General features: G+C 38.2%; 1 protein-coding gene across 1 annotated transcript in view; it reads left to right on the forward strand.

Moving 5' to 3' along the window:
- The first annotated feature begins 828 nt into the window (after nucleotides 1–828).
- The window catches only part of slc33a2 (solute carrier family 33 member 2), a 36,584-nt gene continuing 18,581 nt past the window's right edge, over nucleotides 829–18,831 (forward strand). Inside the window, exons 1-3 of the mRNA XM_084728932.1 lie at nucleotides 829–1,083; nucleotides 2,698–3,522; nucleotides 17,865–18,012. Coding sequence (XP_084585058.1) covers nucleotides 2,823–3,522; nucleotides 17,865–18,012 — 848 coding nt within the window. The 5' untranslated portion in view covers nucleotides 829–1,083; nucleotides 2,698–2,822. The remainder of the gene's footprint in view (nucleotides 1,084–2,697; nucleotides 3,523–17,864; nucleotides 18,013–18,831) is intronic.

An 18,831-nucleotide genomic window follows, 5' to 3' on the forward strand; every position in this document is an offset into this window, starting at 1 on the left:
AACTTTGGACGCAGCCGCAGGTAAGCGGCACAGGTAAGAGGCAGATCCGAGAGAAGCTGAAATCGGTGATCATAGTGCAAACTTGCAAATACACGCTTTTTGTATGAAGGCTTATTGGAGTGGGTTTGGTTTCTTTGCACATTCACATACAGGACACAGACATACACCGACTGTCTGTATGTTGTCAAATATTTAAGCACTAATAGTGAGCAATAACGAGTACTTACCCTTAGAAATGATTTAGAATGATTTAAAAACCCTAGCACTATCACAACACACTGTAAATCCATAATATACAATTATAAAAGTTAATGTAACACAATGAACATTAATCTCAGTAATGAATGAACACTGAATCACACAGAAAGGGTGACAGATGGATTAAGTATGTTTAGTCAAGTACTGTACATAATCTGAGGTACTTTACTTGAATATTTTCTTCTCGTGACATGCTCTAATTCTACTGCGCTTCATTTCAGAGAGAAATATGATACATTTTACTGATAGCTTTAGTTGCTAGTTACTTTACAAATTAAATACTTTTATATACAAAACATATAAAATACAGCTATTTTGATAATCAATAAAGTCATTGTCATGGAAAAACATTTCATGGCTCCAGTTCCACAAATGTGAAGATTTGCTACTACTGCATTTAATTATTTTAACATTTTTAATTTATTGAAGTGATATGACACCTTCTTGGTTCTCCAACCGCAGAAGGGGGATTGCTTTCACAGAACGTGGCAACCTAATGGCTCACACACGCCTCAAACTATCGTCGTGTCTGGACGGGAACCCTATATCTCGAAACTCTCGCGAGATTTGTATACAGTGTTTCTTCATTGCGTACGTTGTGCTACTAATTAACTTTTATAACGCTGTAATCAAGATGTGCTGTGAAATGGGGACAAAACTACTTGGTTATGGTTAGGGATAAATTATGGTTTGGGTTAAAATTTTAATTCTCGCGAGATCTTCCGCGAGTCTGGGGTTATTATCTGGACACGACCAACAACTATAAACAAGCGGAGCAGCTCCTGTGGTTTGCTAACGCAAAGCTAACCAACAATCTCTCTCCCAGTATGTGTTAAGATTTATCTCATAACAGTTACTGAACTATTTTTGTCATCTCAACAAATGCCTAAATAACATTGACATGCGGTATAAATATGTTTTAAAACTGGTCTTTTACTAACGGTTGCATGACAGCAAGCTAGCTAGCTAACAGTAGCTTACAGTCTGTCAGTTTGGCAGCAAACTTAATTGTCCTACCTGTCAGCTGAATGTCAACGATTTAAAATCACGTTTGTGTTTTTATACAGGTGAAATGATGAATACACACGTGGTCGGTGTTATTTTGAAAGTCTGATTGCACATTTCTGTACATTTGAGTCATTGACTTCGAGGGGCTAACCTTAGCCTGTGAACGTTACTGATATGATAACTGAGCTGGGCAGAGAAGCAGTATAACAGCAGCAGAGACAGCCTTTTAAGGCTGCTTAGAGGAGCGGTGAAAGTCTTTAGCTACCATATCCTTTACAAGATCGTTATAAGTTCCACACCAATAATGAAATTATATATGGTCTAGGTGATATTAGGGTGATTATATTGATATCATGATATGATAATGACCTGCTCACTGCACAGTATTCCACTGATTACATCATCACTTACCAAAAAACCAATTATTTGGCATACATTTATTTGACATAAAATATTAATGATTTTATGGATTTATTTCAAAAGCAAAGTACTGTACTGAAAAGAGCCAGTGTTTCGTTGTCTCAGGCAAAGTCACAGTGAGTAGTAGGTCAGCCAGTTAAAAGGAAGCAGGAGGAGACTTTTATTTCCATAATTGTATTTTTGATGTTATATTTGGTGATTATTACTGTGAAAAACACTGTCTCTTTAGTCTACAGGGCCCCCCAAAATGAACACAAAATGAAAACACTTTGTAGTAGCTTTAAAGCTAGCTATATTTGATGTGTTCAGCCTTTTTTGTTTGTATATATATATTTTTCCTTTTAACTTAAAGTGCTTCTGTTTCCCTGTTTAAATAAAATAAATTAGCCAGTCATGACTTAAGCATATTCAAAAAATATCATGAATTGGCTTTGTCAGTGATGGTCTGAATTATTTATGTATAATTGCAAACAAAAACAATAGCAGCAGTCCCTTTTTTAAAAAAAATAATGAAATAAAATAATTAATCATGTAATTTCACAGTAGATATCATGACAGTATTTAGACTTATATTGTTACATCCTTAAAAGTTTTACATAATGTAAATCAACTAAGTTTGCAAAAATTAAAATTTACTTTAAATATGGCAATGATGGAACCTTATTTGCCTTTGTCCAAGATTTTCATGTTCTGATTTTACAGATGATCTGTTGATTTTATTACAGACTGGTCGTCCTGGGACCTGGTAGTTAAACCATAGTACAGATATGAGAATATCTTTGGCTTTAGAGATGGTAGGGCACAGTCAAATGTCATCTTAATATAGCTAAGGTTAGCCTTAATTGTTTTACAAATCTTTTTTGCGTGACATTTGAAATTAAACTCTGACTCTAAAATTATCGCTAAATACTTCACCTCTGTAACTTCAATGAGGTCACCTTTAATAATAACATTCAGGGATTCTGTTGCAGGTAAAATCTGAACTTCACACTTTTTGTCTTTTCATTCCAGGTTAGTCAGCTCATCTGGGTCGGCCTGTCCATTTGAAGTGCTCCCACAGAACCAGAATAAAAGACAATGACTTGACCAATGGACCACTGCAGAAAAGAAAAGAGGGTCACTTTTGGAGGTAGATCATGAATGACAAACTAGTCTTCCTGGGCCTGCTGTACTTTGTCCAGGGCATCCCCTATGGTCTCCAGTCCTCCCTGCTTCCTGTCTATCTGCGTGGAGCTGGTCACTCCCTCACCCGCATTGGCTTCACCAAGATACTTTACTTCCCCTGGGTCCTCAAGGTACTCTGGGCCCCTCTGGTGGACCGGGTTGGCACCAAGCGTCGCTGGCTGGTGGGGACAGTTTCTGGACTGGCTCTGACATGCCTCTCCAGTGCTGCCCTCGCTCCAGAAGCACATATCTGGGGAGTGGCAGGAACCCTGTTGGCCATGAACAGCTTGGCCTCAGTCCAGGATATTGCTGTAGACGGGGCTGCCGTGGGGTTGTTGAAAGGTCGTGGGGAGCTGGGGCTGGGCAACACAGCCCAAGTCGTAGGCTATAAAGCTGGATCGGTGTTTGCTGGAGGTGGGCTGCTGGCTGTGATCGACGTGGCTGGATGGAGCTGGATGTTTATGCTGCTGACGTTTGTGTATGCAGGTGTGGCTCTGTTTGTGTGGGGGGCCCCTGTACTGGACGATGAGACTGTAAGGGGCCAGCAGGCAGATGGCAGCAGGAGGGGAGGGCAGGGAGCAGATGCTGTGAAGCCATGGAGGGTGTGGAGGAAGCTGCTGGCAGTGCCTGGCACCCCTTGGACAGTCCTGTATGTGCTGACATACAAACTAGGTGAGTCCGATTAACCTCTTTCACTTCACCCCTGCCTTTCTTATGGCTGGGTATCATTCAGATTTTTTTGCAACCTGTACCAGTACCTTTGCATCAATACCAGCTCCTGAACAATGCTTTTTGATTCCAATGTTATAAATTAAATTTTATAATTTTTGTAATGTTCGTTTTTTATTTAAAAAAAAAACATTACACATTACAGTAAAATTCCTCACTGTTCAAAGACCTGAGAAAAGCTGCAGAAACAGTTTTTACGCTGCACATTTTACTCAACCTGGATAGCTGGACTAAAATGAAAAAACTGATGGAATAACTGTACATTATAAGGATAGAAAAGTATACTATATAAAAATATATAAATATAATAATATATAAAAATATAGATAATCATCAAACGCCTCAGATATTGATATTTGCTATCAAATAATAAGGTATTTTTACAAAACTCCTGAAGCACTTCAATCGACATCAGAAAAGTAGGGCTGTACGATTTGGTATAAAAAGTCATACTGTGATATGTGTTATTTTGATTGTAACTGTGATTGCGTTATGCTTTTTGATTAGGGGGAATGATCATTTTTGCATTAAAGTTTTCATCGTTGCTGAACTAAACTGTTAAAATTGTGATGATGAGATATTTGTAGGGGTCTGTACTAAACAAACATTTTGTCTTTCCTCTGGAGAACAAGGTTTTTAGGCCAGAGCATTTTTGCAGCACTACAGGACTTCATTGCAATAGTGTTTTCTCTTAGAATAGTTTTTCTCTTTCAAAACATGGCAATGTGTTCCTGCAATTTGGATATGGCACTTGGCCACATTTGATAATACATTTGATAATACAAGTATTGTGCAGCTCTACATAAAAATATCAAAGTTCAGTACTCAGCCCTATTGTAGATCCATTGTTGTCATGTTTTTTGGGAGGCACATGGGATCTTTAGGGGGAGATAGCAGGTCAACAGTATATGCCATAGCTCAGCACTCTGTTAAGTTTTTCTAGTCATTAACCTGTAATAAACTTTGTGTTTTCTTAAGAGTGTATAAGAGTGTAAACATTATGAAGGAAGTGTTTGATGGCCATTACCATGCTCAGGGTTGTTACAGCAATTTTTGACACAGAGTTCGATGGGTTTGTTAATGCTTACCGTCTTCTGCAACGTCATCATCAGCAAGAGACTGGCTGTCCTCAGCATCACCCACTAATGACAGTGGTGACTTTGGCAACAGTCTTTTCTTTGTCAATTATGTTAGTATGTACAGTAGATTAAGAGTCTTTTGGTCTTGGGCTGTTGGTTGAACAAAGGAAGGAAAGGATTGTTTTTAGACTAAACAATTAAACATGAAAATAACAGGCAGATTAATCAAAAATGAAAATAACTGCAACTATAATCAATTATCAAAGTGGTTTCAGGTTGATGACCTTATCATTGCAGCTCTAATCATGTGCACAGACTAAGGTTGTGAAAAGTATTGATACTTTTAGTATTTTTCAATACCAATAACATTTGATGTATCGAAAGTAGCAAAGCTTTAAAAAAAAGATCTAAGAGCTCATCCAAGACCTCAGGTTGAAATTTGAATTGTTGAATCTGGCTTGCACCACAGCAAAACTAAACAGTGTTGAGTGACTTTTTCTGTGCCAACACTGTGCAGTTTGTAAATTTGAAAAAAGGAAAAAAACACACTTTTTTGTGTGTGTTAGACTTTTTTTCCCCCCACTTTTGCTATGGTATTGAGTATCGTTTTTCAGTATTTAGTCAAAGTTAAAAGTTCTTGTTTGGTGACAACTCAAGCACAGACTGAGTTAAAATTATCATGATGGACACCAGTAAAGGAAGTAAGAGATGAGAAAGAAAAAGTTCCGAAAACAGCACATAGGAGCACTCTGATTGCCCGTTCTACCTATAAATAGGAGAGCAGTTTATCAGACAGAAAAAAACTTCCCCAACGCAATAATAGGTTTTTTCTTTAGTTGTTCTCCTGCATTCATGTAGAGCCTACAACTCACCACTAGATGTCTCTGTTGGTGTGTCCATGAGGACTGAACTCAGGAGTGAGTGTGCTGAAGAAGTTGGGGAAGTTGTTATTGCTTGACAATGTGTTGTGTCTCAGCAGGTCCTGTTTGTACAGTGGAAAACACAGGCCCTGCTGAGATAAGGCAGTAGTTTTTAATGCCACAGTTATAAAAGTATAAACCTAAGGCACTTGAACGAGAACACAATGCTAGTTTGAATGCATATTGAGTTCATGCCGACAGTTTTGTGTGTGAACTAGTTAGTTCCAATAAGAAACTAAAATTTTAAAGTAGTTTTGCATCAGTCAAGCTGGTGTGTGTGGGAGAGAGAGTTGATATGACCAGAGTTTGGTGTTTGGTAGCAGAAGGGGATTATGTAAGGATTAGAGTGTCTTTGTGTCTGTTGCGTTCAGAAACTGAAATGGAAGACGGCGCATCACGCTTGTGTGTGTGTATGTGGGTGGTGGGAATATAATTGTCTCCTCACATTTGCATAGTCTTTCCTTGTGTGTGTGCTTGAAAATCTACGCTTTTGTTTTTAAATTGTGTGTGTACATGTGTGTTTTTGAGAGAGTGTTAAGGGTGGCTCAGTAATCGGATGAGCCCAGCAGACGACACTACTAGACAAAATATGAAGGCTGGCTGGACCCCCTAATCTGTCTAGGGAGCAACCCCCCCCCAACAACTCTCCCTGTTATACTCACACACACACTCCTGATGCCTCTTACAACAAGAATTAAACGTGTTTTCAGTGTCGTGATTGAACTCCATGGATTCATTAACAGCGGTGTCACTTGTTAACATCTTCTCTTGTAGTACTCTAAATATTTCCCACCTTTGCAGGAAAAAAGGATTGTGTAATCTTTTAGATTAGGCCGGGATGTGCCAGTGTAATTGCCTATGTGAGACAGTATTGTTTTTGTTCAAGGGGTGTGTGGGTATGTTTGTGTGAGACCGGTGATCTGCCTGTCTGAGCCCCCCCTACGCTTCACACACTAACACACACACACACACACATACAGATACAAGCACAGACCCCTCTCCCTCATCTATCCCTAATGAACTCTGAGTTTGCGCCAATACAGCGGCCAATCATGGAGAGCCTCATGTCTGAACTGTGACCCTTGTGCCATCTGAGGCTACAGGCATGATGGGAGAACTGTCTGGGTAGACTTGCAGGGACGGACGGAGGGCAGGAGGGGGAGGGAGTTAGGTACTCGTGAGAGGAAATGTAGGAGAAAAAGGCCAGGAAAGAGACAAATAAGGAGTGCACAATCATTTTAGTATCCTGTTGTTGTCATCCTTGGAAACAGGGCCAGTTTACTTCTGTGTTTGCATATGAAGTTGCTCACTAAGCAGTTATAACTAGGACTATTATGATTCTCCAAATCCATGATTCAATGTGACTTTTGATTTTAAGGTCACAACTTGATTTGATTCTTCCATCTAAACTGTCTGCCTTTGATTTTGGATTAGATTTTTGTAATTTTGATCGATTTCTGATTTGATATTTACAGTATGGCACCATTAATTGTAACTCAAAATGTCAATCCTTATTTTTAGATACTGCAGACTCAAGTATTACTTACTACATTTTTTTTGTCATCTAGATCAATACCTTACTTTTTCTGTCGTGCCCCCCTACAGAAGCTGAAGCAGATCCCCACCCCACAATTTTTAACAATCACTATCAATGATAGGGGCTAATAAAAGGATCCGAGTTATATTTTAGTGAAATAAAAGTTAGCACAATAGGATCTTCAAACTTTTTTGTTTATTTTCCCCACAGAAATCATGTTCATTCAACTTAGTTTCTATATTTTCCCCTCTGGTCATACATGCCCTCCCTGCAGTGGCTGTATACCCCTCCAGGGGGACCTGTGCTAGGGCTGCAACTAATGATTATTTTCATTGTTGATTAGTCTGCCAAATCTCTCAATTCATTGATTAGATGTGTTGTCTATTAAAAAAATGTTGATTAGTATTTCCCAAAACCCAAAGCAATGTTTTCAAATGTCTCCTTTTGTCCACAACCCAAAGATATTGAGTTTAATGTCACAGAGGAGTAAAGAAACCAGAAAATATTCACATTTAAAAAGATAGACTCAGAGAATTTTTACATTTTTTCTTTAGTTGACAGTTAATTTAAAAAATGATTCATCATCGATTAATTGATTAATTGTTGCAGCTCTAGCCCACCGCACAGATTGGGAACCACTGTCTTAAATGCTTTGAATTAAAATGCTATTGCTAGACCTCAATTATTCTAATATTATTTGCATTTAACAACACATACTTAGTGTATATGATGCTGAAATGTTGCACCCATCAGAGCCGTTTCTTTTAAAGGTAGAGAGTCGGTAGTCTTGTATCTTTAGAAAGGGACGTGAATGATGGTGAAAAGAGGTGGACCCTGATGGTGGCTTTCTCTGGGAATTGACCAGGTGGATGTAGGATTGCATGGATGAACACACAAAAAGGGAAAAGCTTTGTCCCAATACTCCTCCTCAACCATTTCCTCATAAAACACAGCTACAGGGGTAAATGGTAAAATAATAAAAATAATAAATGAGTTTTAACAAAAACTGATAATTAAAACCTTGAGAGCTATTGTATTAGACGATAGTTAGTGTGCTGAATGAATGCTGACTTGAATAAGAGGCTCATGTACACACAATATCACATCAAATAAAATCAATATCAATATGAAATAAACTAACAGGCAGACTGAGGCAGAGGTAGACCAGCAACTCCTGTGTCCTGTGTGGCAAAAGGACCATTTTTGCCAAAGGAATCTAATTGCTATTATATTTATTTATTTCTTATAGATATTTGGCGTATGTAACAGTAATTCCCTGTCGCAAAAGACTGTGTTTGCACTCAGGTTGCAAATATAGTAAAATATATTGTACCATTGATCCATTAAAAAACAAATGCACCATTGTCATGAAACCTCCGACCCTGTGTGCAGGACAATTTTAAAGGCATGGACGCCAGCAGAAGTGGATGATAGCAGGATGGGGGAGGTGATGGCGTTCGGAGAGATGAAGGGAGGCGGAAGAGTGGCAATGAGAGAAGAGAGAAAGTTGGGGAGGGAGGAATGGGGGGTATTTTCCAGAGGGAAAAAGGAGGACTGCAGGGAGGGAGGCTGAAGGAGGGGATGAATTAATGAACAATCACCACATGGTGCCCTGAGAGGGGAAAAGAGCAAAATGGCAATAGAATTAAACACACTTATCCATGCAGAGACATATAGGTGCAAGATCTTTATAGATGTTTAAAGGTCCAGTCTTTTTTTTTAATCCCAGAAACCCAAATACAAAGTTTATTTTCTGTCATAATGATCAAAACCAGCATTATGTGCTTTCGTCAATGGATAATAATTGATAATATGAATAAAACTATGTGTACTGGTGATAGACACTTCATCAGTAACAATAAGAAAATCATTTTGATAGAATGGACCTGAAAAGCATTAAAGGCAAACTGCAATGAAAGCACATAACATATACGCCCTGGCTTATAAACACCCTATCATATCCCTTGCTGAAAGAGCGTGCTACTAGTGACACGCAAACAGCCAAGCATGTAACAGGTGTGTAGTTCAGTTACACCATTGACATGTGGCACAACAGCAGAAACAGCATGGAGTTAGAAAGTGAAGGCAAATGGTGAGGAAATTCTCAATAAAAAAGGACAGTTCAACTGGTTATTTTTTAAGATTTTCCTGTGTGCCTTCATAAATAAAATGGTTAAAGCTACAAAATGTACTATTTCAGCATTAAAATGTTGAGAAAATGCTAGACAGGCCTATATTTTGTTAAGCTGTGTACTTGTGTTATCCCAAATGTTTTCAATAAAATTCAAATGCAGAGAAATCCTTAATTTATTAAGGGTAATTTCATGCTAACTGCTTGTAACTTTTGGGAAAACACGAGAGTGAGGTGAGAGTGATGTAATTAACATTTCTGCCTGAGTCACGTCAGATACATTTTCTGCAGCTATGGAGGTTGTTTAGATTGAAAATAACAACACCTATGATTCCACACTGCTTCACTACTTTATTAAACTATGTCTTTAGATGCTGTTTGAGATCCTAGCAGCAGAACTTATTGTACATTTAATCCAAACAGTAGCTCAGAACAGATGAATGAGACACTGACTCTAGATACGGCTTTTCAAGTTTTTTGTGAGTTTTGCAGCCATCATAGGTTTTGCTGCACGCCTAGAAGGGGAGGGTGTTTGCAGTCTGCAAGTTGATTGCTGGATGTCACTCAAATTCTACACACTGTCTCTTTAAATTTAGAATAAAATGGTTAAATTCAACCTGTTATCTACTCATCGTTGTTTAAAAAAGGTAAATAAAAGTGATCAATAAATATCAGTATCAACCAAAATGAAACATTTTACCATGATACATTTATATATTATAAATGTTATATTGGCCAGCCCTAGACTTTTATCTAGTTGCTTTTTAAGATAAAAATTCGGATTCATGTAGCACAGTCAAGTTCCTATAGCAATTACTGAAACTTCATTGAAAATGTTGGGGACAGTGTATTCGCTCCAAGACCCTGAATGGATATTTATATTACATAATTTTTCAGAAAATAAACACAGAGAACAAACACGATCAACCCAGTAACCTGGTGGGTGGAGAGAGATAGTGGTTGTTGTGCTTCTACGTAGCTACAGAATGTATTTTCCCATGTTCCTTAGCCCTGCAGGCCACGGAGAACTCCTTGACATCTGCATTGATCTGCAGAGGCTCTTACTGTGTGTGTGTGTGTGTGTGTGTGTGTGTGTGTCAATAGACTAATATGCATAGGATATTGTGAAAGTGTGTATAGACAGGGCTCTGTTTACTGTTTTGTCCGCAGGGCGCCTGAGGTGATGAAAGATGTGTGTGTGAATGCACATAGACGTTTGTATTTGTGTGTGTGTGTGTGTGTGTGTGTGTGTGTGTGTGTGTGTGTGTGTGTGTGTGTGTGTGTGTGTGTGTGTGTGTTGTGCTCAAACATGTAGTATGTATGAACCTGTCTCTGTTTACCGTGCTCTCGGCAGGGAGAGATAATGTTGTTCTGCAGGGGGACTCAGTGTCCTCAGTGATCTCTCCTGCTCTGCCAGCTCTTTTGTCTGAGCTGCAGCATGGACGTTAGGATTTGACCCCACTGTCCTCATCGACCTCTTACCCTCATCTCACCCTTAACCTACTCTGATGTCTCAATATACTACCACCCAAACCCCCTCTACCATATATACATACATATATACTTTATATATTCACACATACACTCGACCATCTCTCTTATCTAATCAACATGGATAAGGGTGTTATGAGTAGAATTACCTATACTATAGAGCTGCAACAATTAATCAATTATGTATCAACTGCTAAATTAATCGCCACCTATTTTGATAATTGATTAATCATTTTGAGTAATTTTTTAATAAATAATGTCCTTACTATATAATAATACTGTCACTTTCCCTCCTGTTTCTAATCTTCAGTAATTATCCTCATCCATGACTAGGTAAGCAACATCAAAGTTTGTGACATTTTTCAGACCATCATTTGGATTTGTGAAGGGATTATTTAATAGCTCACAAAGTAAAGCAAATAAAGGAACACACTGGAATTCATTAGACAGCAACAATAAGTAACCCTACAACTGCTATCAGATTACATTTAAATAGCCATGAACTTGTTTTGGGGTGTTGTCCCTGTTTTTGTTTTTGAACTTGGACCCTGTCTGTGAAGAAAAGTCAGTACCAAAGCACAGAGCTGGAAACCTCTCAAACTCGGCATTCATTGTATGAATTTGAGCTTGTTTCTGACCCGATATTGGTGCCACATTTCCAATTTTCAAGCTTAATTTCTGTCAGAAACTTTGGTCGCCAGTTGAAGCAGAGCCACAACTCATTTTCCTGAGGTCAGTGCCTTTTTTTTCACCAAAACTGTGCAGAGTGGCAAACAGAGCTTCTAACTTCTAAATTCTCTCTGCAAAATGGTTAAGCCATACTATCCATGTCTTTTTTTTTTTTTTTTGAGTTTGAGTACACATGATGAAAAATTTAATTGTTTTGTTCCTCTCCATGTCTTGGACCCTGCTACACTTGCTTACAAGTCTAGTAAATCACCTTTAAATGATGAGGGCAAATAAAACGACCCTGCTTCTCTTCTTCCAGTCACTTTCCCTCTGAATGTTAAATTGTTTGGTCTTTCTGTGCTGTCTGTCTCTAATGTAAACATAAACACAGAGTTTTCTTTGAGCCTGCCATTCCTGCTCTGTTTCCTCTTCACTAACCTCCTAACAATGTCTCTGTTCATCTGCCCCCCTCCTCCTCTTCCTCTGTCTGTAGCTGTCTCCATCCCTGGCTGCTCTCCTTTCTCTCCAGTCATGTTTAACTGCCGTCTTTTTTATTTTTGAAATAAAAGCATTATGATTGTCATTTCCTGCAGTGTCTCATTTCTTTCTGTCTACCTCTCTTGGCCTTTTTCCACCTTCTGTCGTTTATATCTCCTTTCTCTTTCTTTGTTTTTCTCTTGTTATCACTGACTCGCTCTTAGTCCTCCACTTTTCTCCCCTCTCCGTTCCCTCTCTCTCATCTTCTCCCCCTTTCGCACTCGTTCCACCCCTTTCTCCTTCCCCTTCACTCTACTTGTTTAATCTTTGCGGATGTCTAATGAAATCCCTGCTGAAATGGACAATTGTTGCCTTGAGAATATTTATAGAAAGGAATAATCAGCCTGGTTGTGTTTGTCTGCACGCCCTTCCCCCCACCCCCCCCCCCCCCCCCCCCCACCCCTCTTTAAAGAAATAATTAGTTGAAGGCAGGACTGTGTAAGCTCTGAGCTTTGAGCTAAACAACAGGCAGACAGGATCGGGAGCACAGAACCATGGGTAAACAACCCAGGCATCATGGGTACTGCTGCTGCCAATGTTTACTTTATTATGACTAATATGCTTACCGCACAGTTGATGCAGCTCAAAACTGTTCAGCACAGAGGATGACAGAGATTAAAATGTGAATAATGCACAGAGAGGGCGTGAGTGTATCAGTGCAGCTCCCACTGGGTGTGTGGAGTGGTCGTAATCTAATGTGGTGTATTATCAAGATCTGTTTCAAGTCTGGTATCTTGGGTTTGACCACCTCATGGGTTTGACTTTAGAATTTCCATATACTTGATATCCTGTGAAAACCATGCAACTCCAAAACTCTTCATGAGCAGAAAAAGTTTTGTGGCAGTACATTTTTGTAGATGATCCAGTGGCTTTGTAATTGGTTTGTTTGGCTCAAGAAATGGGAGATCGAAAAATTAAAAATCACCAAATTTGGAGATAAGTGGTTTTCACTGGACAGTGCAATATATTACTGTCATGTGACTGATTTGATTTATCAATTTCAAACATAAAATATGATATTAACCATGGTCCAGTAGCCCATGACTACACAGTTACACTGTGGCAACCATTTTTTTTAATGATTTATTTTTTTATTTGCGCACATATAAAATAATGAAAGAAATTCATAAAAAATGTATCAGGAGAGTTCAGGAAGCCACAAGCTTTCCAAGCTTTCCCTCCTTTTAGTGAAAACAAACAAACAAACAAACAAAACAATAATAATAATCAAAACTAACAATATCATTTAAGAAAACAAAAAAAGACAGCAAGAAACATAAAATGATCAGAAAAAAACAGAAAACCAGTCAATAAACAAATGATCTAATAAATATTCCATGAAGGTAGCCCCCTTGCAGTCACGAAGTTTAATCCCCAGACTGTGAGCCTTTTAATTCACCGTTCTACACAAACAACGAACAGTACTCGTCGCTGGCTAGCTACCTATATATCAGTGCTTCTGAAGAGTCGGTTTACTAAGCCTTCTCAAACTGCTAACACAATCCTTACAGAAGAACCAGAAACACAAAAGACAGGCTATTAAACACAAAATTTACTAGTGAATGGAAGCAGGAGTTTAAGTTTAACTGTCTAGAATCTGACACACCTAAGGACATAAAGCACTGCGTGTCACCAGTTTCCTCAACTGGCCAAGAAGTCTAGCTCGATCTTCATCAGAAACATTGTCTTCAGGAAACACCACATCACAATTCATAGGAAAAGTGTCACTGTTAAGATAGGCTTTGTTAAATTCTTTGTTTGTTTTGGGTTTGTTTAATATTTGGGGCACCAAAAATGTACTGGCCACCAAATTTAGGGGCTTGGTGGGTGTGTGGGCAAGTGCTTAAAAATATTAGCTTATATCACTATTTTATAATAATCTATCAAAACTTAATCAATCAGTCATGTAAACCCATTCTTTACCTCAGTGTCCATCCCCACATCTAGAACCACTATATTCATCCTGTTCATACCTAATTAATGCTTCCCAATAAAGAATGTGAAAAGGAAAATGAAAACCACTACCAACCATATTGCCCGAATATTTTTTTGAATATATTTTTTATCTTTACTTTTCTTGATTTCTTCCTCCAGTCTATTCAACAGAAGCACACCACAGATTGATATGCACATACTTTTAAGATTGGTTCGAATACAAAATTGTTTCAAATGAAATTTTCCTCTTAGGTTGCAACCACCCTCTCTGTCCAAGAACATTTTTGTTTATTGCAGAGAAGCAAATTATTTCTTTCTTTGTACATTATTTGTGCTGTCTTACATTCTGGCAGATCCCTGAGTCTCAATACATGTGACTTTAAAAACAGACTATTAGTGTGTTCTCGATATCCAGCATTGTTTTCTATCCTTATTGCTTGTTTTTGTAGTATGCCTTATTATTGCAGGATGCTTGTACAGATGTTGCTCCATACCTCCACACAGTTATTCTAATATGGTAATACAAGTGAACAAAACAGAGTGTACAAAGCTTTGTGATCTGCGGTATGTCTAGTTTTTCCCAAAACCGCAACACTCCGTGCCAACTTTGCTCGTACATATTTTATATGAGGTTACCAGCAGATTTTGTGGTTCAATATCACAAACAGAAATTTATTAAATTTATTTATTAAACTTGTACTTGTGTGTTTATTATTCCAAACAGTATAATGTAATGATAATTTGTTTTTCTGTCAAACCACATTTTTAATTTATTCTTTTTTTTTTTGTGACCGCCTCCAAAAGCTGCTGCAAATTTTTCTCCAGAATACAAAATATTGGTATCGTCTGCCAATAAAACAAAATTCAATATTTGTGACACTTTACATATGTCATTTACATACAGAATACTGACCCCTGTGGGACTTATTAATAAAATTACATTACAATAATGAAATATAATTTCAAACACAGTCATCACTGACTGTATCAACTCTTTAAATTCTAATCTGGTAATACAAGTGAACAAAACAAAGTGTACAAAGCTTTGTGATCCACAGTGTCTATTTTTTCCCAGCACTACCACGCTCCACGCCAGCTTTACTCGTACATATTTTATATGAGGTTTCCAGCAGATTTTGTGGTCTAGTATCATATCCAGAAATTTCTTTTCATATACTTTTCATACACTCTTTTACTGTGTATCATAACTTGTATGTTCTTGTAACTTGTAATTTCCAAACGGCATGTTTAATGATTACTTTTTTGCGTCAAACCACATTTTTAATTTACTCATTTCTGTCGTGACCAACTCCAAAAGCTGCTGCTGCGAATTTTCCCCAGAACAGAAAATACTGGTATCATCTGCAAATAAAACAAATTTCAATATTCTCGATACCCTACATATGTAATTTATATCCAGAACAAACAATTTAGGCACTGGTAAAGGGTTTTCCATGTATGTTTTTGAGACGAAGGTGGCAAAGGCTGGAGGACATGCGTGGCATGCAAGGTGTACAAAGTATGGTGGTGGCAGAATCACGATTTGACAGAGAAAAGTGTCATTGGGAGTTTAAATTTCATACCAAGATGGAACAAAAAAGATTTAAAAAACAAAGACTGTGACAAATGGTGCTGTTTAATTTGGTACAGGACTCAACAAACATAACAAACAATCAGTTGGAGATGACTGGCAATATTTCTATGCACATTTCACTCTCATGGCTCTCTCTCTCTCTCTCTCTCTCTCTCTCTCTCTATCTCTATCTATCTATCTATCTATCTATCTATGTATCTATACACACACACACACACACACACACACACACACACACACACACACACACACACACACACACATGTATACACACACCTCTTTTTTCTCTTTTTTTTTCTGTGAAGTAGGCATTGATTTGGAGTAACCGGTTCACAAGCTATTGAAAAACTTCAATTATTTTCTGTGTTATGTAAAATAAATAAATTACACATTAACAATCAGAATAGGTGTTAGATGAGACCAATTTAGTACGATTTGTTCATCACAGTTTTCACCAGTATGGAAGTCAGGAGGTATAAAAAAAAAAAAAGCCTGCATTTTTGTTGGAATTTTCAACAAAGGTGGCAGCCAGTAATATAAAGCTGGCCCACTTTTGAGTTTAATATTGACCCTTGTGGGACTCGTTTGTAAAATTACACTAAACAAATTCAATTTATGGTTCAGTCTGAGTGCAAATAATGTTCAATATGTCTACCGTGATGTCACAGACATCTGCAGAGAGAATTATATCTGTTTCACTTATATACTTTATCTGAAAGAAAAACAAAACATTTTGTCAGACAAGTAGATATGTTTTGGAAAAGTCACCATTTTATTGAGTAATTTAATTTTCCTGATCAACTTGAACGTAGTCGTCCTTGTCTCTGTTAACTCTGTAAATTGCCAGCAGTGAAACGTGAGTGACAGAAGTGAGAGAAGAGTGTTTCCTACACAGAGTCATATTTCCTTCCCCATGTTTCTGCTGGGTTGTCACACCACTGTTACAGCGGTGACACTCTCGTTCTGCTGCTGCACTCCCTATCACTGGGAGCTTCTCAGCTTTCTCTTATTATTATTATTTTTTTCATTTCAGTCTGTTTCATCTGTCTTTTTTTCCTCTTTCTCTATTTTTGTTTGTCTCCTGGCTGACTGAGTGAGTGAGTCGTCGGTTGTGTTGCGTCGTCTTTGACAGCAGTCTGGGAGCCAAGCTGTCACTCACGCAGCTCCTTGGTCCCACTGTCTTTCTGAAGTCAGTCTCCATTAATATAATAATGGCGTGTAGTCGGCGCCACTGAATATTTTACTGTAATGTTCAGCACAACATTACCCCCACACTCAACGCCACACAGAGAAAGTCTTACTGCCTGACAGAAACTTTTTATTTTGACTGAAAGGTCTTTGTGAGGTCTGTTTCATCTGTGGAAGTTTTTGTGTTTTTGTTGTGTTTTCCTTTTTGTGCTTTAGGAAAAGTGCTAGGCCCCCGTTTGATAAAGTGACTGAGGGTATTCTTTTTCTTGTCAGGCATCTATTATTGACACTTTCCAGGAATAGGCATAGGTGCGCTGCGTGTTGGTGTGCTGTATTTGATTCTGCAGTTGTCATCTCAAGAAAACCATGTTGTTCAGTCTTGCAGGCTAAACAGTTTGGTACAACATCCTCGTTGTACTTGACTGTGATTGGAACAGGCGTGTGTATTCAGGAGGTGTCTCACATATTTACTGTATGTAAAAAATAGTAATGCTTAGTCAGAGACTTACAGTACATAACACATGGTGTATTGATTGTATATTTTACTCTTGCTTTTTCCTCTTTTTCTCCTTCTTTCTCTCATTGTCCTTTTTCTCTGGTGATTAACAATGGCATATTTTACATGGGATTGTGGCAGTGAATGCATTTGTATTGGTGTTGAATCCTACAGCCTTAGATGATTGTGCTTTTGCTCTGTAAGAGAGAACATATTTCAATGTTTTATGCAATGTTCTAGATCAGGGGTCTCATTTTTAGGCCCCTGTGGACAAAAGCAGTAGTGTTTCCACCATCACAACCACAAAATATAATATAAAAAATTAAATTATCCCAATAAAATTCTCCTCCTGCTTCTTTTTAACTGACTAATGTAGGACTCACTGTATCTCTGCCTGGGAAAATGTAAACACCAGCTTGTTTCATCTGATTTCAAGGAGAATCCGATCCCGTGGCAGACATTGATAATGGGTGATCTCTCGCAGATGGTCTCATTAACTTACGGAGTCATGTTGAGACATCAGTAATTGAGATAAATAAGAGTTATAAAACATTCTCAATGATAAATTGAGAATGTTTTATAACCAGTTATTAGTAATAGTAGAATAATTTTTATCTGAAAAATGAATGTTTAAAAAAACAAAACAACAAAAATTTCTCCTGATCTTCTGTCTGTGTCCACCTCTTTCTCTTGTCACTGTGTCCACAGGTGAGCAGGGTGCAGTGACCATGTTTCCTCTTTTCCTGTTGGATCATCACATGACTGCGCGGGAGCTCGGCTTCTGGAACGGCGTCATCGCCATGGGCTTCTCCATCTGTGGGTCGTCCCTGGGAGGCCTGCTGCTCGCTCAGTTCAGGTAGGCTTCATTTTCAACACTATTGTTTGGTTATCACTGGATTCACTGTAATTGTTTTTGTATGGAAGCAGTATTTTGTGACTGAGAAGGAATTTTTCAAGCTTTTAAAATTAATTTGTACTCAGGGGAAAATTCCCTTAAAAATGTATAAAAAGCCTGTTTAAGTCAAAGACCGCACTCTGTCAGCGTGCACAGTTTTTGCATATAACCAAATTTATATTCTTCAAAGAAGTTGTCCAATACTCACTATCCTGCAACTAATAATTTATTTGATTATGGGTTCACCTGCCATTTATTTCCTCAATCAATCAATCAGTCATTCCTGACGTAAAAATGTTGAGATATACCCAAAAATGTTTGTCATAACTTCCAAGAGCCCAGTATACTTAAAAACATGCCAGGCTGACATTAATATGACATAAAAACACAATTATAACCAATGAAATTCATAGTGGGTGTGTTATTTGCAGTAGGTGTGCAAATTACTAAAGCATTAACAATAACTATTAGCACTCAGGCGGTAAAAGGCCCCCAAATAAAATTCTGCCCCCATAAAGGCTGGAGTAAGACCTACAACCATAATCTGATTTTATGCTGCACATGGCATGAGAGCAGGGAACAGTGAAAGGAGTTGGTTACTTCTCTGAGAAGTTGGAGGTGTGCAGCCTGTTGTCTGCAGCTCTTCATTTGACAGTCCACTGTCGCTGCTCCCGCTAGTTCCATTACTAAATTGATCCGCTGTCAATAAATGCCGAACATTACGGTTATCTGGTTTTGTAGACACATTTTTGATGGTAGCTGCCAAGCTCACTGAAAAAC

This window comes from Lutjanus erythropterus, chromosome 10, assembly GCF_056507025.1.
Source record: "Lutjanus erythropterus isolate fLutEry1 chromosome 10, fLutEry1.hap2, whole genome shotgun sequence".
In the NCBI taxonomy this organism is placed as follows: domain Eukaryota; kingdom Metazoa; phylum Chordata; class Actinopteri; order Lutjaniformes; family Lutjanidae; genus Lutjanus; species Lutjanus erythropterus.